Genomic DNA, 27,087 nt, shown 5'->3' with positions numbered 1-27,087 from the left:
AGCGTGTTCGAGAGTGCATCTCATGACAGGGTTGGTTTTCTCTGGGAACGCCAGTGGGTCGGCAAGAAGGAAGTTGAAACCCACAGCGGAGCTCGGACTTGAAGGTAAATTCCGGTACTACACTGCAAACCTTGGCTGGTTGAATGCGGGGGGCAGGTATAATGTATGCACTGCCCCGACAGCCCTGCCCCGAAAACGGAGTCTTGGCTACCAGCATCTCCATTGGTGTTTCGTGTCCGAGGTCACCGAGGAGACCTGGTGTCACTAGCCTGAGCCTCGGCCTCCCCCAAGTTAGCAGAGCGGTCACGGCTGGGAAGAGACATGTCTAGAATGCGAACAGTGCTTTCTATGTTTCTTCCTGCTTGCCGGCTGAGAGGCCGCAGTGGAGACAGCTTGCTCCGACTGCATTTGGCCTGCCAGGGACACAATCTGCCCCAACAGACGCCTTTATTTCAGCGGCAAAACCGGCGCCGTGTGAGGATGGTTCCACTACGGGACCCTGGGTGCCCCCCCCCCCATAGGAGGAAAAACCTCTAGGGGCACAGCCTCGCTGTTGCCAGTGAAGTCGGGTAACCCGCTGCCTGAAAAAACAGACCGTGCAGATGCACTCTGATCAGCGGGGGAAGACCGAAATACGTTGGTTCCTCCACCATGGGGCCTTTTGCTTGGTATCCCAGTACGAGTATGGTTAGCCGAGCTTGAGGACTTCTCACTCATGCCAACGCACAACTCACCCATACCTAAGCAAGTTCCACCTTTTCGTGAGCGAGCAATGCGGTCAGTCTCGGCAATTTTCACAAACTGCTGGAAAGAATCCCAGGCTTCAGAACCCTAGTGATTGCAAATGTTCTCTGGGCAGACGCCTGAACCCTGTACGCAAGCAATACAACAGTAGCGTTTAGCATGTGGGTTCCAGTCCTGCAAGTTCTGTGTACAATGGTTGCAGACCCGCCTCAAAAACTCAGGGGATAATACCGGCGGCGAGCTTCTGGCGTTGCCAGTGCATCTATCCATTTCTAAATATATTGTAAATAAAAGACGACATGCATGCGGGAAACGAAAAACAGTTCTAAAAGGTGCCGCCATGAAACCAACAAGTGGTTACGTGGTGGTGCCGGGTTTTAATTTCTTTGTTGTGGAAAAGCATAACACACAAAGGGGAAAATGACACGATGGTAAAAAGAAAAGAAAAACTTGTCCTACCAGCTAGAATGTTGGATGCCGCGGCTGCGGCAATGACCCACGCTAGAAACCCGGACAGGAAAAAGCAAACGAGCCAGGCAGAGCCGCTCAGAATCATTCCCGACGAGGCGGAGATGAAAGAAGAGTGATTGTACGGCCGTCTATGGCGCCGCCATGTGGCCTCGGTCACATGGGTTCGTGACGTAAGGGTAAAAGAATCTTGGGGTCATGGGGTTTCCCCTGACCTAGATTCTATCTCTTCATCACCGGCAGAATCGCTGATTAATGCCTACAGTTCAAAATCATCATTTTGACAGACCATAGTCTTTGGTGGGTAATTGAACGTAGTGAATTAACATATTCTATTGAGTTAATTTGCATATACTGTATGCTATTTTTCTTGGGAGAACAATGATAGGTGGTCGTATTGATCGGCTACCAAGATTTCTACATCACTACATGCAACTGTGGCAATATATACATTTTCAGAGTTATTCATGTAAAGGAGATTTAACAGTACGGTAAGTTGAAATTTCTGTGAACTTCGTTAATAATCTTTGAAATCCAGTCTCAGAATTTATATGTAATTCTGGAGATACATGTATAGTACGTCATACTCAACTTCATGGTTGTCTGTAATCTTGGTCATCACTGGTAATTTAAAATCATATGCTTCATGTAAACGAGCAATGTATTTTACACACACAGAGTACACCACTACGAGTCCCAAACAGGATGTGATGCAACAACCACCACTATTTAAAGCATTTTCTGCCTATACCATACCACATGATACATTCAGTTTATGCTCTAAATTTTTCACATTATTTCCCCAAACTAGCTAAAAAATACACGATCAATTTGAACTAAAAATCCCCCTTATGTATTATAAGTGACAAAATGTCAGACTCCATCTGAGAACTGCAAAAGTATTATAAGAATTGTGTGGGTGTGGACGGCAATATGTCACACAGCAATTCCATCTTTCAAGAACCTAAAATTAAAGTTGGGCAAGACATATTAAACAGAATACACAATTACACAAATTGCTGATCCTAATCAATAGACTGCTTTAATTGAAAGCACCATACAAAATAACAATTGCATCAAATTTCAAGATGAAAAACAATTTCTCAATACATCAACTTTTTTCATTAACCCTTTTCACACACACCCCCCCCCCCACCCCAAGAATGAAGCAACTTTTTAATTCATTGCCAGAAAGACAACACTCAACCAATGGTGTTGGTATATTAGGACTACCCAAGTTATAACAAAAAATAGTGTTTCTGGTAACCCGACCTTGCCTAATTTTTTGTTATGGCTAAACTATAAAGTGGTCACTGAAGGGTATGCACTTCCTCTTTCTAGCTGCATGTTAGGTAAATTATTCACTACAGGCACATCGTCATTATGAAAATTCATTTACAAAAATCCTCCTATATTGACCAACATGCCCAGCCGTATGCAAGAAACCTACATGTACCTCCCTTATTCTTTTTTTTTCAATATTACCAGAAATACTATTTTACTTGGCTTTTCATACTCCAGAGTAAAAAGATTAAATTAATAAAAAGCTCTAACTTTACAATATAGATTTAAGTAATACTATAGACTTCATCATAGTATATCTTAACTGAATATTTCTAAATCGACCACACCCATGTGCATGTGCAGAAGACAAGCTGCCACAAGTGCAGACAAACCAGTCAGCAGCAAATACAGCATAAGTAGCCAAGGTGAGCATAGCATGTGCAGGCTAACCAGGTTGAGACATGTGTAGCCGATGTGAGCATAGCATGTGCAGGCTAACCAGGTTGAGACATGTGTAGCCAAGGTGAGCATAGCATGTGCAGGCTAACCAGGTTGAGACATGTGTAGCCGATGTGAGCATAGCATGTGCAGGCTAACCAGGTTGAGACATGTGTAGCCAATGTGAGCATAGCATGTGCAGGCTAACCAGGTCGAGACATATGTAGCTGATGTGAGCATAGCATATGCAGGCTAACCAGGTTGAGACATGTGTAGCCGATGTGAGCATAGCATGTGCAGGCTAACCAGGTTGAGACATGTGTAGCCAAGGTGAGCATAGCATGTGCAGGCTAACCAGGTTGAGACATGTGTAGCCGATGTGAGCATACCATGTGCAGGCTCACCAGGTTGAGACATGTGTAGCGAAGGTGAGCATAGCATGAGCAGACAAGCCAGGTTGAGACAAGTGTAGCCAATGTGAGCATAACTTGTGCAGCTAAGCTGAGCATGCTGCAGCATAACTTAGCCAAGTTGAGCATAGCATGTACAGACAAGCCAGACTGCAAAATATGTGCATGTGCAGACAGTCAGCTGCGACTATTGCTGTTGATGGTGATATTTTACCATGCTATAAAGTAAAACTAAGTAAATTTAAGCACCATTATTCAAAATAGTAGTAAAAAAACAACATGACATTTTTTTGCCATGGATTGAAGTTACATTTACATGAAAAAGCATATATACAATAGGTTATAAAGCAGCCATCTGGGGCTACTACTCAGGCTTCTCTGACTGAGATTTTGGCAGTGTAATATTTGTAAGTAAGTTGCCAGCATTACATTCACAATTGGCATGCAGTAAAAAGCAGTGCTACCGAAAATACTGTGAACCATCACATTTTTGCTGCTGCAAATGCCTTTTTATATAATTTGAGTGCACTTATGCAAGGACATATTTGGACAAATTTGCGAAAATTGCTGTGACCCCACAACTAGTGATATCCTTGTAAATTTGTTCTCTTGTAAAATTGAAGTGGTTTACATACACAGAATACTGTAAAAGGATTAATTATTCACTGGGTTTTAATTTTGCTTATTTTGCTGACTGGAAAATGCGTTAAATTAAAACCCAGTGAATATTTAAAATTTAGCATAGAACACATTATCTAAATGATAAAACCCACTGAATATGCCTGAAATGGTAAATCAGCAAAATTTAAACCCAGTAAAAATTAGTCATTTTACGGTAGTTATTAAGTTTGTTAGTTGAACCCTTCTCTCCATGCACAGTACTTTACATATCAAGTATTTGGATATAGTAGTCTGTACTGAGATAGTGAATGCATCATATAATACACATAAATGTCTCTGAATGCATGCAAAATCAACAGAATATGGCACTAATCTCCCAATGTGACTGTTACCCTGCTTTGACGTCAACATAAATTTGTTCTAAATACAGAGAAAAACAAAAAATAGAAATACGTGTTTAGTATATATCTTTACAATGAAATTAACGTCTTTAATATGCTTTATATACACATGTAACCGTATCGGCATGTATCACTTTATACAACACACCATCATACTGTAAAGATGCGTGGCAGATACTCAGTCTTGCTTCAGTTTTTTAGGCTCCCTAACTGACCTCTTTTGATGAGAATAACTAGACTCCCTATCAGAATACATTTTTGAACTATTTCTCCATGGGTCGTCATCATCAGACTGACTAGAGCTACAATCATCATCACTGTCATGTGATCGTTTCCTCGATGCATCATCGTTGCCACTTGGAACAGAAATAGCAGATTTCAGTCTTCTTTGTTCATTCAATGAATCGCCATCTTTTTCTACTGCACCAGTCAAAGGCAGCGGCATGTTTATTTTATCACCAAGACGTGGGGCATCATCTCTCACTCTAGATTTATAGAATTAAAAAACATTATTTATTAATTAAAAGTCTTTGTTGTTCAATAAATAATATACATGTTGTTTTATACAGTATACAAAAACTAAATTCTGAAAGAAAGATTTCAGATGAATAAGCCATTGTCGATGACATGGTTCCCAATCAGTTGTAACGACTGTGTGAACTATATGTTAAGAAAGTATTTAGTATTATAACATGCTTTTTATACCAACTGAGTAAAGACAACTTTCTTAAAGGGCAGTGTTTGTCACGCTACTCATGTGCGAGATATGGGTCTCATATAACAAAGATGGCGACTTTGACTGTTGCAAAGACCAACGAGTACAAACTGTGAAGTTTTAATTGGGTATTTTTGGTAATTGGAAGGTATCAAAGGAGTTGCTGGCAGTAAATAGTACAAGTGGTGCCCAGGGCTAATGTCATACTTGTGATTTCATTAGAAAAGTAGATTGTGGGAAAAATCAATCTTTCTCAAAACAAATTTTGCACATGCATGGCTTAATACATGAACAATAGAACAGTGCCAGTCGACAACATTATGCATGTTCTGGTCAGAAATTCAGACGCTTGAAACCAGCATGGAATGACATTGGCTAATTCTTGCTTCAGTGTGTGCTTGTCGGTATCTTGTGAAATACTGGTAGTAGCATGCGGCAAATGCAGTATCATTATCAATATTGACAGACAATTACACATCTTTTTTTCCCTCAATTTCAAGATCAGTTTTTTGTTTGTATATTTTGTACTATAATATGAATAGTTTGCTTACTTTCTCAGAATGATAACAGCTCTTCTGGCTTTCACATCCTGGGGTCTAATGCAATGTGTGATATCATTAGCTGCATATCCACTGAACAACGTGAAAACAAAAAAACATATTGAGATTAATATCATTGATACGATCACACATGATATGCATATTTTTCCCAATGTTCTTAAAGTCATGAAATGATGAAAGTCTTGTGTTTGGAAGTAAGTAGGTAATCAAACAGAGGAAAATTGAATGGAGATGCATCACAATTGGTTTATAACTTTGTATCCATGCAGATAGAAATAAATTAATACCAGTAGTCCTAGGGACTGAAAATACTAAATAACCAGTACAACCTGTCTGAATCAAAACCTGTAATGCCATTCAATACTCATGACTTAGAGTTTGGTGAAACAAATTTCACTTTTTCACCACCAGTTCACAAAATAGTGATAGTTCTTAGTCTGCACTTTTCTTCAGAAGATTGGGACAAAAATAGCCAAAAGTTTTCGAGTAAAAACAAAAAAATTACTCAAATTTTGTCTGTTGGCTCCAAAATAAGGGTTCATTTCCAGAAATATTAAAGAATATAAGAAAAATGTGCAGAACAATTTTGGTGAGAAATTCTGGTGTTGAAAAGGCTATATACCGGTAGTACATTATATTTCTGTTCGTTACTGATATGACAACTTTGTCAGAAATCAGGTGGGGGAACAGGGGTTTGATATATGCTGCCGTTTTTTATACTGATAAAATAATTATGTCTCAAATTTTGCATTCAAACTATGCTATATAGCAATGCCAAAAATGCTGCCATTTAATTGAAAAATAAGTATTTACAATACAAATAGTAAACATTCTATAACATCAAGTATTTTATTACATTTCTAATAATTATATTTAATCAGATAAATAATATCTATCAATTATCTGTGAATTATATCAAATATTAACTTATCGGTAATATCTATCAATTATCTGTGAATTATATCAAATATTAACTTAATATAAAACATTTCTACACAAATCAAAATTGATAAATTGGCCGAGAATAATTAAAAACAGAAGGATTGAAACACATCTGCTTTCCAAAATATGGATCAATAAAAAAACTTTAAATACTAGGAATAAAATAAATCGCTTTAGTTTTCAATGGTATTAGCATCTGTGTCAAAATATACTTAATCACATTTAGAATTTGAATTTTCAGCATCATTTCTAGCTTTTAACTGAATAGTTAACACTGATACAAAGATAACATTCTAGAAAATTATGAAACCAAGGTAAAAAATGTAAATTTATTTTTAATATTCCAGTATTTATTATCATTAGAATTTATTCAATTATAACTACTTTTTTTTTATTATTCTTTATGTGTAACAGTTTACTTATTTTACTTTATTTTCAGCATTAGCCTTGCAAACCAACCCTGTTAATCACTCCAAAAGAGCCTGTAAATAAGCAGCAAGGATTTATAAATTCATCTCCACACCATATTGCAATTTGTGTTATTTCAGGACAGAGAAAACAGACAATTATAGCCTTGAACTGACTGTCACCTCTGCATAACATTTTTTCATATAGTTCAAATATAAATTACTGACCTTCACCTACATATGAATACATGAAGATGCTTAACGAATATAAAGATGTAAACCACTTTGATTTTGCAAAGATAACTTATAGCGAGTCATGGACAATGTTCACAGGATATACAATTAGTGCATGTTGTTCTTGTTTTATTGTTTTATTTATCAGTGTGTAATTTACACACATTTAATTGACATATTGCGTTCTAATCTGAAAAGAGACCAATTCTCTTCTTATTTTTCTCCTACATGAACGGTGACGTTATAAATTTATTATTTTCAGCAGATTTCCCACAGATTACAGAACTGTGAATAAAATGGATTTACTAGTATTAATAAACAACATTTAACAACACAATTGTGATATACATTGTATCATATGCTCACGACCCAAAACATGTACTTTATATTAAAAGGTCTGTGTAATTTTCCACACTAAAAATGCTCTTTGAATCTGGCTAGAAAACAGATGGCACAGAACAGACAATAGGAACTATCTTGTGGCTAGGTCACAAGACTTAGGCTTTCAAGCCAACTTTTGACAGAATCCCATTAAATTCACATTTTTCCTGTAAGCAGCAGAAAACTATATTCCCTTGATCCAACACTAGTTGACAAAAAAAAATAACAAATGAATAAAGACTCATTTGAGGGAGCGAAAGAGAAAAATTTATGAATTCTGACAGTCGAGGAACGAATAACATTTGTCAGCAGTGTACATTTCACTGGAGCCATCAAGTACAGGAGTCAGTGAACATTTCATTGGGGGCCATCAGTCCATGGGTCACAGTGAGCATTTCAATGGAGCCATCAAGACCAGGAGTCATAGTGAACATTTCATTGGGACCATCAGTCCATGGGTCACAGTGAGCATTTCATTGATGCCATCAAGACCAGGAGTCACAGTGAGTATTTCATTGGGGCCATCAAGACCAGGAGTCATAGTGAACATTTCATTGGGACCATCAGTCCATGGGTCACAGTGAGTATTTCATTGGGGCCATCAAGACCAGAGGTCACAGTGAGCATTTCATTGGGGCTATTAAGACAAGAGGTCACAGTGAACATTTTATTGGCGGCCATCAGTCCATGGGTCACCGTCACAGTGAACATTTCACTGGGGCCATCAAGACCAGGAGTCAGTGAACATTTCAATGGGTCATCAAGTCCAGGAGTTATAGTGAACATTTCATTGGGGGCCATCAGTACATGGGTCACAGTGAACATTTCATTGGGGCCATCAAGGCCTGGATTCACGGTGAACATTTCATTGGGATCATCAAGACCAGGAGTTGCAGTGAACATTTCACTGGGGCCATCAAGACCAGGAGTCACAGTGTACAAATCTGAATGTTGGCAATCATTTAGGCTCCCAATTTTATTTGTTTTGAATTTCAGTTGCTGCACTTAATATTTTTAACAATCATGGATTCACCCTTGTTTCGAAGTATTGCGAGCAAAATTCAAAAAAATATTGTCCTGAATTATTCATACATGTCACATAGTCCAAATAACCAATACATATTTATAAAATGTCTTTTTATTAAAATAAATGTGCTGTAAATTGAGCAACCTTGTTTATATACACTTACCTTAGCAATGTCACACACCCACGTGTGAGCGGCAAACTTAGTAGTGGTCGTGACGTACGGATGGGTTTGAATGAAAACTTGCAGCCAAAACATAACGCACAATCACTCATGAAACTAACTGATGCAATGGGGCGCTCAAAGATATGGATTGGATCAACATGCGACACAATACAGCCCCCTGGTTTGTAATCATTGATCACGGCACTATTTACAAAACCATCTGGAATCATCTTACTGGAAACCAATCTTTTTATAACAAGTTCTTGCACCCAACCTGGGATGTCGTCAACTTCCCCGCGAGGGTACAGTCTTTCTTGCCCTGGTCCTTTCTTGTCAAGTTGCGTGCCATATGTGTAACCTTCCCCGAAAAAATATTTATTTCTTAAAGGGGCTCTGTCCACTGTATGCTTTTTGAAAATACTTCTGTCCGCGTCAGCCACCACACTATCAATTTTCTCCTCAATAATACGACACTCTTCTGCCGAGAACACGTCGCGTCTTTGCTTGATTCCCGAATGAACTAGTCTCAGCTCATCTTGATTGTTTCGGGGTTTTCGTTTCTTACTGTGGGTGGTTTTATATGAGCGGTGTCTATACATAAAATCTCTGTCGTTGTCGTCCGCATACGATTGCCTGTTATTCACATTTTTCCGATGTGGCGACTTCAACTTCTCTCGAAGATCCACAAATGTAGCAGCCATCTTGCTAAATGTAAACAGGTATCCCACAATCCACGTGGGTTTGTATTTCCGGTGGTGCTACTTCGATCGTGGTTCCAGGTAGAATTACTGCAAAATTTCTTGTAGTAAAACAAGTAATGATACTGACATATATAATTTTATTTTTTTATTTAAGTGAAATTAATAATGCTAACATCTTCGTAAATATTTATGAACCAAGGACATAAACGTTGGGGGGGGGGGGGGCTGTTACGCAACACAATATGGCGGTTCGACGTGAACGTTCAAGTTTACGAAGGTGACGTCGTGTCACTCTTGAACTGTTTTGACATTTCTACCTTGATTTAATGTCCTATCAGTTCGTGAAATTGGAATCGAATGATTGGTCAATTCATCGATCGGAATGGATGGTCAAAATATCGCCATGGAATGTGGGAAATCAAATCGATCTGATGCCGGTCTGGATGACAGTCGTCCTGTTAGCGCCACCACAACACAACCTCAATATTCTGAAATACCTGATTTTCGAGTAGATTTTAGCGGCTGGGAATGTGCATCTGAGCCACAAGCGGGGTTAAGCTACCTAAGTCTTGTGCCAATTGACTATTTTGGCGCAGGGTATGAATTTTCGACCACTACCGAAGATTATAGTGGAAAAATCAAGAAACCCCGGCGTTCGAGGTTATTTTCCAGACGGGGGGCAGTGGTCTTACAAAACAGCCCTCTTGGCAAAGGGTCGCACCTTGTGAAGAAATTACACATTGCAGTAAACTCATCAGATTATACTGCAGGTAAATTGCAACATAGATTTAAAGTATCTGTTTACCTCCATCATAACAAATTATTAATATGGTGACAACAATCACGCACCTCTAATTAGAACTTAGTGCGCATAAACCTAAAAATACATTTATTGACAGTGATAGAGGGACTATGATTTATTGTATGTTAATAGAGCATTTAAATATGACTTATTTTGACAGGAGACATTTGGAGAGGTAGCAAAGTACATAAACCATATTTATATGTAAATGAGATAGGTGTGTCTCGGGGTCAGCCCTATATTCCTTGGTATCTAGGACATTTTCCTTGGTACTAAGTTCCCTCAAATTGTTTACTGTAAAATACTTTATTGAAGCTGGAATTAATTTTCGCTGAAAAAAAACATCTTAGGTGTTTTGTATGGAATTTATTTTTCCTGATTTTTTAGAAGTTGAATGTAAAATATAGAAAAAAAGGTATATTCGCTGGATTTTTTAGCCTTCGCAGACGAAGTCTGCCGAAGGCTTATAGATTGGGTTCTGTCCGTCCGTCTGTTCGTCTGTCTTTTACCTCTTATAACTTTGATATGCTCTGTCCAATTTTTTTCAAAGTTGGTGCAAATGTAATTCTCAATGCCATACATATGCACGCCAAGTATTTTTTTTATTCGCCAAAGTTTCATTGTGTTTTTCTGTGATTTTCAACATTTTACTAGTACAAGTGTCGAAATTTGCCGGAAAAATCCGAGTTTTAACGACATCTCGCAAGAGAACTGGCATACCGTATTGCGCATGCGCCAGTCTAACCGCTAAGGAAATCGCCGTCTATTTCGTCAGAGGATATTGTATTCCGGGACTGTATCTTTCTTTGCACAAGGCTTACATAGATTAAATTCTATCTCAAAGGTAAGAAACTGTGCTTATGGTATTTATTATGAACTTTGATTTATCCTTTTGTGTCCTGACTTTAATGAGAAACTTGCGATCGCACAGTGTCACACTTTGCCAGAAAAACAGTCCTGCTATTATGGGATAACCAGGCAAATATATATGGGATAACCAGGCAAACCATCATTTTGAAACATCACAGCTATTACATAACAGTGATATTGAATATTATCTTAACAGATCCTATAGTGACAATGATACAGACAAGGCAATTATTGACTTTGAAAATTTAATCACCTCCAAGTCTAAAAAAATCCATCAGAAAAGAGCTGAGAAGCCTTTCAAATTTGCTGGAAAAATTTCCCCAAAACCCAAATATACGTGGTCGTTTCTTCCAAACAAGAAAACTGTTCAAAAAAACCATCAAAGAGAAGAAAAAACAAGAAAAAGCTCTACTACTAAACCAACTTGAAACCTCAAAAGAAAACCCTTCTGAATTCTGAAAAACATTGCGTGAAATGAATAATGAAGAATCGCACAACGAGTGTAACAATATAAAACCAGTTGAATGGCTTTCATATTTTAAAAAATTATTTAATGCAAACTCCACATTCCACAGTGATGATTTAACTACTGAATTAAAGAAAAAAGAAGAACACATGGCTCTTAATTCTGACTTCAACGGTCCAATTCTAAAAGATGAAATTTTAAAAGGGATTAACCTATTGAAAAATAATAAAGCTTCAAGTCAAGATAAAATTTGCAATGAAATGCTAAAACACAGCCAAGCCAACTTACTGAAAGCCATACATAAGCTTTTTAATATAATTTTTAATTCAAACCACTTTCCAGATTCTTGGAACCTCAGTTTTTTGATACCAATCCACAAATCCGGCTCCAAATCCAACCCATCTAACTATAGAGGCATTGCCATTTCTAGTTGCCTTGGCAAATTATTTACAAGCATTCTAAACATTAGACTAACCACATTCTTAGAGAAAAAGAATATACTTTCAAACAAGCAATTCGGATTTTGAAAAGATCGACGGACAACAGACAATATCTTCATTCTTAAGACAATAATTAACAAATATCTTTATGATACCCCCCCGGTAGTAGCACTGTCAATAACAAAGAAAATATTAAAATACAAAAAAATAATAGTAAAAATTCAAATAAAATATATGCGTGCTTTGTTGACCTGAAAAAGGTTTTCGACAGTGTCTGGCATCAGGGGTTGTATATTAAATTGTTAAAACTTGGAATATCGGGTAAAATCTAAAAAATTATAAAAAATATGTATAGTAAGGTAAAATATAAAGTTAAGAGCGAAGAAGGATTAACTGAACACTTCACTTCAAGGGTGGGAGTAAAACAGGGCTGTAACTTAAGCCCAACCCTATTCAACGATTTACCTGATGTTCTTAATAAACCTAGATGTGACCCACCCAAACTACAAAATACACCTATTAACTGTATAATGTATGCTGACGATCTTGTAATACTTTCTGAATTGAAAACAGGATTACAAACTTGCTGGATAATTTAGACTTCTAGAGAATGATATTTTCTTCTTTGAAGGTTGTGAGTTAATTACTGTAAAATCAACCAATTACCTAGGATTAATAGTAAGCGCTAATGGAAAATTCAAGGAAGGCCTAAAAAGCATAAAAAGAAAAGCTTTAAAGGCAAAAATCTAAGTATACCACTGTCACTCTCTCTGTTTGATAAACTAATCAGACCAATTCTCACATATGGTAGTGATGTATTGGGAGATGAAATTTCACTGAAATCACCAATTGAAGATGTACATATAAATTTTCTTCATTTTCTTTTGGGTACATCGAAAAACACTACAACAATGGGTTTATACGGCGAACTTGGACGTTACCCATTGGAGACTTTTATCGAAAAACAAATGATAAAATATTTTAAGCGTATAAAGAACTCGTCAAATCCATTACTAAAACTAGCTTTCCAAGAAAATAAAGAAATTAATAGTAAATGGTACACCAATATAGATTCCCTTTTAAATAACATCAACCAGTCTTACCTGATCGACAGCGATGAAACTCTAACAGCAAGGCAATTAGGACAAATCAACAAAAATATACAAACATCATTCATGTCAACTTGGAAAAGTGAATTACATAATGACAATCGATCAAAACAAAATGAAAAAATAAATTAAGAACATACAGAGAATTAAAAAACAATTTTGCCTTCGAAACATACCTTGTTACCCTGAAAAACATTGAGATGCGCGAAAATTTAACTAAATTCCGCCTCAGTGACCATAACTTGAAAATTGAGACTGGCAGACACAAAGGAATACCCCTTGCTAATAGATTATGCAACCTTTGTGATCAAAATGAAGTAGAAGATGAGTATCACCATGTAAAAGATATACCCCCGAAAGAAATGTCCTATTCGAAATGGCAAAAACCAAAACTTTAAAAATTTGCCACCAAAGACACAATTCATAGCCTTGCTAAACAGCAGTGGCCTAACACTCCCCGTAGCAAGGTACCTAAAGAAGTGTTTTGAAATAAGACAGCAACCCCAGTGATAACCTTCTCTCACTATTTGAGTTTTGCATTTTGTCTTCTAAGTTCTATCTATCGTTGTATCATAATTTTATACTTGCTATTATCTGTAATGTATTAGCTTAGATTTTATTTTTTTATTTTTTTTTATCTATTTACATTTAGGAGGCTTGGGAATATAAAATACTGGAATAATAAAAACGTAAAAGTTTAGAACTCGCTGATCATGATTCTGTTATGTACGATTGCTGTTGCCGGTGTTCATTGGCAACTGCTAGCAGATTGAAACTTGGTTTCGTGACGACATATTAGACTAGAATTATCGAGAAAACACAAGTCAAGTTTGGCCAACCGTGACTGCTTGAAAGCAATGATGAAATTAAAAAGTACTGTAATTAAATATCAATGAATCTATCATCGCTTTTAAATTACCTTTGAAGTAAATATGATAACCGAGTGCGTTACTGCACTCGTGACCGGGACCTCTATGCTCCATGCGGTGTTGAAGTTTATCGGTAAATCGAACCTCTGTCAACAGAGACACATTTTCCCAATCAGCTATTTATTTCGGTACTGAAGTCAGGGTGGCAATTTCAATGTTTAGCTACCATAATTTATCTCCATTATGAGCAGGAAAATAAATTACGGACCTCGATTGAGATGGATTTAACGGCGGCCATGTTTTTAAGACTCAAATATCTTTTTTAATTAAATCTAACAGCCAATGGGAGCACATTTGCTACAACCTCTGCTTACTTTGGGCTAAATGTTTTGTTTTTTTTAGGTGCATAGCTAGATTTTTTTCTCTCAGAAAGCAAAGTCACTGGAACTGCATGTATTACAAAAACATACCGGTATTATTCACTGCGTGTCCGACAATTGTATAAAGTTTCGCAGATCCTCTTTTTTTACTTTGAGAAGTTCTGTCAACCAAAGCGTAAATATGTGTTTCTCTGTACATATAATTTCACACGATTTGTTAATATTAATGTAAAATAATAAAAACTTGATAATATTTTTACTGGATTTTTGCTCTTTATTAGTCCCCGTTCGGACGCAGTCCGAAAACGGGGACTTATGTTTTGCCCTGTGTGCGTCCGTCCGTGCGTCCGTGATCACCTGTATCTCCAACATGCATGGACCGATTAAGTTCAAACTTCACTCATACATCACACATTATATGGGACATATGCACATGCATTTTTTTCATGAGCTGATTAACGATAGCCGAATAGCGGCCATTTTAAGGCCAAAAATGCATCAAAATCGCACATTTTCACCATTCCGGACCCGGATCTCAGTTATGCATGGACGGATTTTGTTCAAATTTGGTACATACATTAAACATAATAGGACCTTGATGCACATCATTTTTTTTTTGGATCGGGTTCGAAATGGCCGACTGGCGGCCATTTTGTTTTAAAGAATTCAGTTCTGGATCCGTGTCTGAGACATGCTTGGATTGATCGAGTTCAAACTTCACACACACAAGGTACATCATGTCACAAATATGTATGTGCATTTGTTTCATGATCTCATTAACGATAGCCAAATGGCGGCTGCTTTAAGGCCGAAAATGCATTGAAATCGCACATTTTCACCATTCCGGACCCGGATCTCAGTTATGCATGGACGGATTTCATTCAAATTTGGTACATACATTAAACATAATAGGACCTTGATGCACGTCATTTTTTTTTTCAGATCAAGTTCGAAATGGCCGACTGGTGGCCATTTTGTTTTAAAGAATTCAGTTCTGGATCCGTATCGGAGACATGTCTGGATTGATCAAGTTCAAACTTCACACACACAAGGTACATCATGTCACAAATATGTATGTGCATTTGTTTCATGATCTCATTAACGATAGCCAAATGGGGGCCGCTTTAAGGCCGAAAATGCATTGAAATCGCACATTTTCACCATTCCGGACCCGTATCTCAGTTATGCATGGATGGATTTTGTTCAAATTTGGTACATACATTAAACATAATAGGACCTTGATGCACGTCTTTTTTTTTTTTTCGGATCAAGTTCGAAATGGCCGACTGGCGGCCATTTTGTTAAAGAATTCAGTTCTGGATCCGTATCCAAGACATGTCTGGATTGATCAAGTTCAAACTTCACACACACATGGTACATCATGTCACAAATAGATATGTGCATTTGTTTCATGATCTGCTTAACAATAGTGGAATGATGGCCATTTTAAGGCCGAAAATGCATCAAAATCACGTATTTTCACAATTCCGGAACCGGATCTCAGTCATGCATGGATGGATTTTGTTCAGATTTAGTACATTGTGTTGTACATATGCAGGTGCATTTCGGTCATGATCTGCTTTGAATGTATATGTCACTCAAATATGAACGGAACGGGGACGTGTCATTGACAATGACTTGTTAGTTTTAGCCCAAATGGACGTGAATTTGGTGTTCAGACATCGTTTATTTATGCCCAAGTAGCTGTTAACGGATTTTGAGCTACCAAGCTTACCAAGCTATAGGCTTCTGCCTGTAGTTGCTCAGTAGAAAAATGAGTCTTCTATCAGGGGGTAATTCTTCTCTCCGGGGTTTTCCACACTTGTCAGGGGGGAATCTCGTCTCGTCTCGACTGGTGGCCATTTTGTTTTAAAGAATTCAGTTCTGGATCCGTATCGGAGACATGTCTGGATTGATCAAGTTCAAACTTCACACACACAAGGTACATCATGTCACAAATATGTATGTGCATTTGTTTCATGATCTCATTAACGATAGCCAAATGGGGGCCGCTTTAAGGCCGAAAATGCATTGAAATCGCACATTTTCACCATTCCGGACCCGTATCTCAGTTATGCATGGATGGATTTTGTTCAAATTTGGTACATACATTAAACATAATAGGACCTTGATGCACGTCTTTTTTTTTTTTTCGGATCAAGTTCGAAATGGCCGACTGGCGGCCATTTTGTTAAAGAATTCAGTTCTGGATCCGTATCCAAGACATGTCTGGATTGATCAAGTTCAAACTTCACACACACATGGTACATCATGTCACAAATAGATATGTGCATTTGTTTCATGATCTGCTTAACAATAGTGGAATGATGGCCATTTTAAGGCCGAAAATGCATCAAAATCACGTATTTTCACAATTCCAGAACCGGATCTCAGTCATGCATGGATGGATTTCGTTCAGATTTAGCACAATGTGTTGTACATATGCAGGTGCATTTCGGTCATGATCTGCTTTGAATGTATATGTCACTCAAATATGAACGGAACGGGGACGTGTCATTGACAATGACTTGTTTGTATCACTGTCGTATGAGAAGTAATCTTGTCCTTTTTATTTAGAGATATTGAAACTAATCCAGGGCCACAAACTAGTTTATCCAAACAGACACAACACTGACATATTTGCAGATCTGATTTGTATACTTCCTTGTCATTTTACCTGTTGTACTGGTTTGGTGCTATCTGGTTTCCTTGCTGAGAATAATGCTGACCTGGATGGAGAGTGCTATAAACTTGAAAATGCCATAGAAATCACGTTTGCCAATTTATGTCCATGCAACTTTAGAATGATAACTAGCGAAGGCAGTGTCATTCATGACTTGTTTTCTGTGAATCATTCCTTCAGCGAAAATTAATTCCAAGCGAAAATAATGTATTTTTCAGTAAATATACATCATTTATAGTACTTTCAGAAAAGCTGTTTGCTTTACTTTATAACATATTTATCAAATTTCATTTAAATCCAGTTGAGACAACTGGATTGCATGTATAAATAATTCACATGATGTTCCACGATGTGCCACAATTAAAGCCAATCACATACCTGTGTTACCCAACATTTGCTATTGACATCAATTTTTATGGTTCAATGTATAATTTGTAGACTGTTCAGGTGCTTCAATGTTTGAGTTAAATCTGTCTCTGTATCCATAGTTTGTAAATTTTTAGAAGATGGTGTTGATCCAAGTGCTGCAGATGATAAACATAGAACTCCTTTACACATAGCCTCAGCTAAGGGAGCACAAGAAATTGGTAAGTGTCTAATAAAAAAACAGGGTGTGTCCAGTTGCAGCTTGTTTGGATGGAATGAAATGGAAATATGTTTCCTTCCATTAAACGTGAAGAACAAGAGTAGTACACATGTACTATAAACTGCTGGTATTTCACAAGTGATAAATTTCTGTGAATCAGACAAAATCACAAAATTTTGTAACAGTGAAAATGTCACTGGGATCTGAAAGACAATGAGTCACAGGAACTTTCTTAAAATGTTGTCATCATGAGCGCTATTACGAAAATAATCATGAAATGTTTTTGCAGCAAGGATTAAACAGTCCACAGTATTCCCATATCTTCATATCGATTGCCATGATGTGATTTTAACACTCACTGAGAGTGTCACTATATCTTTTGCTTATCAGTTGAATTATGCATAGAATATATACACTCACAATAAAGGTAAAGAACAGTTCTCTATGACAGTGATATCACTCTGTTGTCATGACATTGGCTCTGTTTTTTTAAACAAATAATCAGATTGGTTTTAGATGCCGATGAAAAAACACAGAAATATTTGTTTTAAATATATATCTACATTTGATTCCAGTACAAGTTCTTCTACGCCATGGTGCAAATCCAAATACAAAGGATGTTATTGGAAATACTCCACTCCATTTAGGTAAGAGATTTGGTGACTTTTATTAACGATATTGTAATAGGTTCCAGAGATGTGATGATCTGGAAATAAACTTGAATCACATAAGATATTGTTAGTGAAATGCTACAAAGAAAAACTACTATATTTTAAATTACTGTACCATTAAGCCGAGTTGGCTTTTTCCATAAAAACTTATAATTTTAAAAATGAGTGTTATTGTTATCAACAATTTCAACTTATTTTTCTGTAAAATCACATATTTCATAATACGAGACATCTTTAGAGAGATTATTCTATACAAGTGTGGCAGTATTGAAAGCAGACTAAGTTATCTAAATGTTACATTCATACCGTACTGTATGTGTTCAATGCATTTTTTTGGATGTCACAATGCAGTGCAAGACTGTCAATTTAGTTTATACTGGGCAGAGTTAGTGTTTAGAATTGTTTTATGAAGATGTTCATGCTTTGACTGGACTTGAGGGTGTATTTTTCCCCAAGATCTTCATTTTTAAAGATACTTGTTCTCTAGAAATGTTCCACTATTTAGGCCATGTTAATCTTGATGTTCATTGTTTTACCATCAGCTGTATGCAGCAATCAAATCGGGACTATAACTATGTTGTTGAAAGGAGGTGCCAATGCCCATGCTCTTGATAGAAATGGAAGAACACCATTACATTTAGCTCACTCCAGATTGACACGAACTACTGACTATAATTATAATTCTCAGCAACTGAGAATGGAAGTGACAGAGGTATTCTATTCTATTCTATTCTATTCTATTCTATTCTATTCTATTCTATTCTATTCTATTCTATTCTATTCTATTCTATTCCCATCCCTTCCCATCCCATCCCTTCCCTTCCCATCCCTTCCCTTCCCTTCCCTTCCCTTCCCCTCCCTTCCCTTCCCTTCCCCTCCCTTCCCCTCCCCTCCCCTCCCCTCCCCTCCCCTCCTCCCGAACTCCACTGTAAGTTAAGAGTGATTCACTGATCCTCAGGAAAAAGTGAAAAATAAACCTGATCATCACTAGATGTGCGTGTGTGACCCCTGACCCTGACTAGTTTACCTAACGTGAGTATGAACTCTGACCCTCTCTATTAGTTTGGCAATCCCTGATTCTCACGATAAGTTTTGACAACCCCTGATCCTCACCACTCTGACCCTCATTATAACTTGAGTGTCCTCTGGCTCTTTTGTGTGATTCCTGAAGTTAAGGATTTAAGTAATAACCTCCGCCGATGGCGGGTATACCACGAGATATTGCATAATTCACTCTATATATGCACCCGCCGCAGGCGATTGAATATATGGAGTGAATTGTGCAATATCAAGTGGTATACCCAACTTCGGCGGGGGTTATTGCTATTATATTATACCAGTATATTGACAATTCGATAAAACTTGAAAAAAACTAGTTTACTTACATCTACTATAAGATCATGATTATGGCCCTTGAACATGAATATTTATAAGAATAGTATGTAGTTGTACGCTGAATGCATACAAAATTTACATACGCAACACAGTTCAAATTGAATACAAACTAATTTTTATTCCGTATGAAAACGAAACGTATCCAGTCAATAGAGGAGTGTAAACACAAAAATTAGCATAACAAAAGATGACCTTCCTGACCTTTTACTGACCGTCAACGCCATTTGAAATACAGGGTCGTGTATAGTTTGGATCATTAAAACAACAGAATTCCCACGTTTTCATTCCGGTTTTCGTACAATTTGGACTGTTATTTGCCCATTGAAAGTACAGTTGTGAAATAAACCGGTTTGTGATTCATCATACTACTTGTAACCGTGGATATTTGACGTTCAGCGGTACTTGGTTCGACGGAAGTTTGAGACGCGGCGGGACGTGGTGTATGTACGGCCGCCAGCACGGCGGCCTCAGTCCCAACATCTGACCTGGATACATCTTTGGTATAACCAAAGACAGTTTTGTAACAGTATGCCTGACAAGTTTTGTCGTTGTTCTGGAGTAAATTTGATGGTGTAAGATCGGATTCTCGCATCGTTTTTGTGACACATACATGATATGCCTTGTCTCAACTCGACCGAAAGAAAGACTGTGCGAATCGACATCAAATTCTGCATTCTCCCTTGTTCTTTGAAATAGATGGCAATTACCCGGGTGCAATTTCACTGCAATTTTGTCAGCTAGAATTCGAACGCCGCTACAGGACACTGGTTGTTATTGGTGGCATACATTTTTGCCTGTGACTTGTAGTTTTTTGCATTTTTTTAGTCCTTCAATCCTTCAATCTCATCTAGCTGGTCACCATTTAAACTTAAAGATCATGTTTTCTTAGTTGGAGGTTCGCAATCCATTTCAAAGTCACAACACGGAGAACACAGCGTTCTGGCGTTCGTTTAGGCACCTCACGGTGTTGAGGGACGGTGGTTTAATTTAACGACAATCACCCAACGACCGACGCTCACAACTTGGATCCCGCCATTAACAAAAAGCAATATTTTGGTTATATAATTTTTCAGATGTTTTTAATTCCCTATTTTTTTCAATATTTTTCCAAAATTCAACCACTATATTTTTCTAAAAATCAAATACTACGTATTTCCGTATTAAACCTGTAGTCAATTCATGTTCAAGGGCCACTTGGTTTAGCCATGCATTATCAGCCAATATATCATTCATCTCATATGCAAATTGTGTGTTTGGACCAATCAAATCGATGGATTAACACCATCAATATACTGGTATAATATAATTACAGTTTAATGTCTTAATTACTCAAATGTATTTTGACCAATGACTTTGAAATAGCTTCATGTCCATCAAAGAGTGTACTGAACTTGTCACCAGAGTAAAATTCCCATGATGCTAGTAGTTAGTTTGCTTTCATTTCATGAGTTTCTAATATTTATTTTTTCAGATTATAGCCATGCTGAAAATGTATATACATAGCATTGGTTTTGGTGGTGAAATTGACAAGCTTAATGAACTTGGTGATAAACTAGAAGAAACTACAACAAAGAAAGGGGTGCGTAATTTGTAATAATAATATAATGTTATTACAAAGATACCTCAAAGTATGCACGAACATACTTTGAGGTATCATTGTAATAACCTTATTATTATACATCTTTTCCTTCCAAGAATACATCATGGGAATGCCGAAATCCAAAAACTTTAGAACGGAATCAGCAAACTTCTTTGTATGGAGTGCGGTCAAACCCTGGTGGCAGCCATGTTTGTTTTTGTTATAAGAGGACGTTTACACGTGTAATTATTCCATATTTGGAATTTGCATTTCCTAATATGGTAGGATGAAAATAACCCATAAAATACCACAAATTTACGGCACGCTGTAACTTATGGCATTACGGTGACAGATGTATAATCATCATCTTTATTGTTATCGTATCCTCTACAATTAAGGTATAGTATTGAAAAAATAAAATGAAATGATTATAAAACAAAATAGTAAATGTTTTTATTTATTTTGAGGCAGCTTGTAGTACTCTCTTCAAGTTATTATCTTGACTTTTAAAACAATCATGGAGGAACCAATTTTATACTACAATTGTTTAGTATTGCAACTAGTACACATACCTGTACAATATTTCCTTGATGATTCCCAGAGTCGAAGCCTACCCTGTATTTTTGAACATTTAACAAGTTGAGGGCATCCCTGATTAAAATGCAGGGTGTTTTTACCGGTTTTTTACTTCATTAAAATATGTGTGTAAAAAGTATGTTTCATTGCATAAAAATCGTGAATGGTTCTGTAGTTTGTTTCATGCTTTTATGAGATGCACAACATGGTTTGCACTCTTTCTATTCTGTTATTTACTCAAGATGATTAACAATGCTGCAATACTGAAGTAATCCATATTTCTTTGAGTAGTAGCTTTTGAAACGCCAACAATTTGATCGTCAAGTCGTTAAATCTGGTCATTGGACTTCATTTCGTTTAATTGTGTTCATTGAGATTATTGGGGTGTGAACAAGTAAACTATTCTTCAACGTAACCTGTTTGCGACCGTGAAAGGTATTTAATTACCTTCTCCATGCTTAGTTTACCTTTTGAAAATTGTGAATCACCAGTTTTAGGGAAAAAATCACTATTTTTTTCGTTAAAATCAGTGCTAAAAATCACATTTTAATATCTCTGTAATTCACTTGTGCATTGTGTTAAAAAAATTACTTCGTTAATAATCGGAAAATTTCGTCAGTGCGACACAGCATTTTGATTAGTTAATGAAAGACATGACCTATCAGGTCAAAGGACGTTTCAGGTCAAATCGTGGTGAAATTGCTTTGTATCGAGAGTTTGCATTCGATCGAAAACACCCTACATTGAAGATAATGATAAAGATCTTGCCTTTGTCTGTTACCCACAGACCCCACCCATTTTTACACCGTAAATTCAGGCGGTATGTCAATCATACTGTAATTAAATGTTTGTATTTTTATGAACATGTTTGTTTCTTCATTGTAAAAGTGTTGTAGAAATCAATTACAACTCGTTTTGCATTTAATCTCTTCAAACAGAACCCAACGTGGTGAACGAAAGATATAACTTGGATAGTTTTTCGTGAGATGGTCCTCGAGTATAAGCCCACCCCTAACTTTCCCCCGATTTTACATGTTCAGGCTCCTGAGCTTATGATTGGGGAAGTACGATAATACTTAACATATTGTCTACTGTTATTTGTTTTTTTGTTCATTTTGGCTTTCCGTGGAGGCTTTTTCAACAGATGGTGTTGAACAGATTTATTTGATAAAACCTTGCTATGGTATCATAGTTGGTGTTTATTAATTCTACTTGATGTTATAACAGTGTATTGTTGTATTGCAATGACAGTGATACCATCTACTTTAGTCATAGAAGGCTACCCCTCACAAAGGGTCAATGTCTTCTGCACATAATTTGTTCAACTGTTCTGTTTGTGTTGTTAAAAGGTAATTTGTAACATTTTTCTCCTCTTTCATAGGTTGATGAGATCCAGGAGATGTTGGTTGGCTTCACTCATATGACAATAGAGAAACAGTGCAAGGTGAAAGATACATCATGATGTGATCGGGAAACAGTATGAAATGATATGGCAGATGATATTACAGATGTTGTTTTACTTTACTACTACCGGTATTACCAATATATTGATTAATGAGGTATTGGTAGTTTATTCCCAACATCATCATAGGGATTGTCATGTACACTGTAATTTTAAAATCAAAACTCAATTTAGAGCAGAAGTTGAGATGGCTGTGTCAATTGATAGCTCCTCATGAAATTTGAAATTTTCAAACAGACTAACCAATATTTTTTCCTGTATAATTGGTTTTGCACATTTGCTTATCGGTATTTATATTTTTTTTTTTAATTTTGGACATTGTTAATTGGTTATAGGTCTTAATTAACATTCATAAAAAAAAAAGTACACATGTTTGATTTGTGAATGTTGACAAAAGTGTACTTTAGCGTGTGATGGGTTAGATATATAATACTAGTATATGATAGCTGTTGTGTACTTGTATTTCTAAAGTGTTGAATGCAAAGACTGAGAAACCAGCACTGGATTCTGTCCTTACCAATGCAGTTCATATGGTTGTCATGACAACTACACTATGACACAGGCATTTTAGCTCCTCAGTGCCACAGCTGTCACAAATGTTGAAATATTCGCAGAAGAGTAATCCTTCATTTAATCTGACCATAAATAAATAATTATTTTTAAAGTTGGCTAAATTGTTAGAAAAAAAAAAGAAGGAAAAATCATTGTTTTTTTGAGTTGGTGAATTTTCAGAATATTAAGTTGTTGGTGATTTCAAATAAGTGTAGAACACTCATAGATAGATTTACTGAAAGATGTAACTAGTTATGTTATTCATTAATAAGGAAAAAAAATCATGTAAGATTGGTGGGATCTGAATGTGGTTGAATTGCTCGGGAAAAAAACAAATTGTTGTTCTAGTGACAATCCTGTGACCCAACAAATAGGTTTTTAGTTTGTGTTATGGACTGCATGATTTGGTGGCAATGATTTAAATGCCAAAACAACCAATAATATTTCAGTATTGAAATATTGTAATTTTACGCTATAAAAGAATCAGCCATATCATTTGAAGGGCTCCATGCTGTTTGATATGAGATTCATAGCGACATAAACAACGCATGTGAAATGCATTGTTTGTTTACATGAAGTTTTTAGTGTGCACCCTGAAAATGTTCAAAACATTATTAATGGGTTTTTCTTGATATACACTAGTAAATGGAGATTCACTTAATTGTATTGGCACTGAACTCAATCGTCATTCATCCTGGTACCTATTCATAATCACAAAGGTCACACATCCTGGTACCTATTCATAATCACAAAGGTCATACATCCTGGTACCTATTCATAATCATGAAGATCATACATCCTGGTTACCTATTCATAATCAAAAAGGTCACGCATCCTGGTACCTATTCATAATCACAAAGGTCATACATCCTGGTACCTATTCATAATCAAAAAGGTCACACATCCTGGTACCTATTCATAATCACAAAGGTCATACATCCTGGTACCTATTCATAATCACAAAGGTCATACATCCTGGTACCTATTCATAATCACAAAGGTCATACATCCTGGTACCTATTCATAATCAAAAAGGTCACACATCCTGGTACCTATTCATAATCAAAAAGGTCATACATCCTGGTACCTATTCATAATCACAAAGGTCATACATCCTGGTACCTATTCATAATCATAAAGGTCATACATCCTAATTTTGAACCATTTACATTTTTTGGAGGAAAATATTTGAGAAATTTACATTTATAACGAATTTCTATCTCCAGAAAGTTCCAGGATATGTGACCATTCATAGCTCCTGCATGAGGCCTGTTATGGTGCGTCTTACTTTAATTTATCAATGAGAAACCTCTCTGAATGTTTGTAGATAATGAATTAGCTCACTTACTGTGAATAAAGACAGAAACTCTGTATTTTATTACGGTATTTAGACTACATTCCAATGACCATATTGTAAAGAATATATGTACAGTTGATAGTTTTTCTATATTTAATTTCACTATTTTGTTATTTGGTCCTAATTGCTTGGTTTTCAGAGATTCACAGGTAAAACAATGAATACTTGTAACTGTTGTAATAATTGTAACTATATATATATAACTATACATGGTCACTCATGTAGTACCGCAATAAGAATTTTGGATCAATAGCAAATGGAATAAAAAACTTCAAGCAAAACACAGCTCATGCCTCCTTAATGTGCCGATTTAAAATTAAAAATATACACACAAGCTTTATTTAGATTTGTATTCATTTGCGTTGCATCCCTTCACATTCATCTTCAAATGCTACAAACAGCTGTACTTTGCTGTTTTTACTAGTTGGACTTTCGCTGCTGCGACACAGCAAACCCATTCACTTTCATAAATATTTATAAAAATTTATATGAAGGTTGAATTCAAGCAATCAGCAACTGCAGTGTCCAATCATGTAAAGTTTCAATTATGTCGGCTAATAGAAATCTCATGTTTGTTTCATTGTGAAATTTATAAACATGAAGAGAATGGGTTTGTTGTGTCGATAGTACAAAAAAACAATGCAATTATGTTTTATTTTACTGAAATATGAATGACTATTTTTTATAGCTCAAATACTGTATTAGCGTTACCAGAGTGTACAGTTCAATAAAATATTAGTGATATTTATTGAACTATTAAAACTTTCCTGCCTTTCAAAGAGACTTTTTGAACTTAGCCGACAACTCTTTATTCTTCCAAAGACTGGAATTTGCCTACCATTTCCATATTTCAGGCTACTTTCCTATCTAGAAATACAACTTTTCAAATAGCTTTTGTAAATTTTCAGCCTTCAGACAGCAACCTTTCAAATGGTACTTTCTGAATTTTTCAAAAAGCTTTAATGATTTTTCGAGCAATTTGTCCACCTTCCAAGGTAACTTATGGAACTTAGCATATAGTTTTGTGATATTTCAGACAACTTTTCAGACACTACAAACTGACTGCTTTTGTGAAGATATTTTGCAGATGACTTTCATGCCTTTTCAGCCATCTTTCCAAGGCAACTCTTGATATGCAAATGCTTCTGTGATTTTTCAGGCAAATATCAATGTTCCTAAGCGTCATTTCAAATTTTGCAGACTGCTTTCACGACTTTTTAACCAAATTTCCTTTCAAAATGACCCTGCAAGACATTGACTTTCAGGCAATTTTTCCACCTTCCAAATGGATTGCTCATAATTACAGATGACTTTCGTGACCTTTCATACAATTTTCCACCTTTCACATACTTTTCATGCATGAATCACAAATGTGTGTTATGAGAGTGTTACATAGACCAGTTCATATACATAGACTAGGGACATACATTGTATTCAAATAAATTATATAAACATTAATTATGCTATTCTTATAACTATAGCTGGGTGACAACATACTGTAATAAATGAATATAATAGGTAAAATTATAAAGAGCTCTCGTAAAATAATATTCAACATTGCAATCTTGTCTGTCCCTACTCCACAACATGTACACCAGGTGTTGTCACAATCCACCTTCATACAGAGTCGCAGTTTAATCAAAATCGCATGTACCGCATGCACTTTCTCGTACGTACCATCTTTTTGCATAATTTGGTTACTGTACACGCGACTGAATTGAGAATGAAAAGGTAAAAATAATACGACAATGTGACATGTGCCCTTGAGATGACCCTAACCTGGCTTTGAAGATT

The 27,087-nt window shown here is 36.4% G+C and overlaps 2 protein-coding genes across 2 annotated transcripts; one reads left to right on the top strand and one right to left on the bottom strand.

Moving 5' to 3' along the window:
- Nucleotides 1–2,228: 2,228 nt before the first annotated feature.
- LOC100378951 (RNA demethylase ALKBH5-like) lies at nucleotides 2,229–9,496 on the bottom strand. The gene is made up of 3 exons (XM_002732212.4): nucleotides 8,796–9,496; nucleotides 5,633–5,713; nucleotides 2,229–4,851 (listed from the first exon to the last, which is right to left on the bottom strand). The coding sequence occupies exons 1-3, from the start codon at nucleotides 9,494–9,496 to the stop codon at nucleotides 4,545–4,547; spliced, it is 1,089 nt and encodes a 362-aa protein (XP_002732258.1). The 3' UTR covers nucleotides 2,229–4,544.
- A 217-nt stretch (nucleotides 9,497–9,713) lies between these two features.
- Nucleotides 9,714–25,633, top strand: LOC100366291 (ankyrin repeat domain-containing protein 54-like). Its single transcript, XM_002732213.4, has 6 exons — nucleotides 9,714–10,266; nucleotides 17,604–17,702; nucleotides 18,277–18,348; nucleotides 18,915–19,084; nucleotides 21,239–21,346; nucleotides 23,304–25,633. Exons 1-6 carry the CDS (start codon nucleotides 9,879–9,881, stop codon nucleotides 23,382–23,384), a joined length of 918 nt encoding a protein of 305 aa, XP_002732259.1. The 5' UTR covers nucleotides 9,714–9,878; the 3' UTR covers nucleotides 23,385–25,633.
- Nucleotides 25,634–27,087: the final 1,454 nt, after the last annotated feature.

This window comes from Saccoglossus kowalevskii, chromosome 8, assembly GCF_978046115.1.
Source record: "Saccoglossus kowalevskii chromosome 8, keSacKowa6.1, whole genome shotgun sequence".
NCBI classification, from domain to species: Eukaryota; Metazoa; Hemichordata; class Enteropneusta; family Harrimaniidae; genus Saccoglossus; species Saccoglossus kowalevskii.
The sequence above is the reverse complement of the archived record's forward strand: the minus strand, read 5'-3'. Positions and strand labels throughout refer to the sequence as shown.

Coding starts and splice junctions, on each gene's coding strand:
- LOC100366291 (XM_002732213.4), top strand. CDS start 9,879: ATGGATGGTCAAAATATCGCCATGGAATGTGGGAAATCAAATCGATCT. Junction 18,349..18,914: donor AAATACTCCACTCCATTTAG/GTAAGAGATTTG, acceptor TTTTACCATCAG/CTGTATGCAGCAATCAAATC. Junction 19,085..21,238: donor TGAGAATGGAAGTGACAGAG/GTATTCTATTCT, acceptor TTATTTTTTCAG/ATTATAGCCATGCTGAAAAT.
- LOC100378951 (XM_002732212.4), bottom strand. CDS start 9,496: ATGGCTGCTACATTTGTGGATCTTCGAGAGAAGTTGAAGTCGCCACAT. Junction 5,714..8,795: donor GGGTGTGTGACATTGCTAAG/GTAAGTGTATAT, acceptor CACGTTGTTCAG/TGGATATGCAGCTAATGATA. Junction 4,852..5,632: donor GCTGTTATCATTCTGAGAAA/GTAAGCAAACTA, acceptor CTATAAATCTAG/AGTGAGAGATGATGCCCCAC.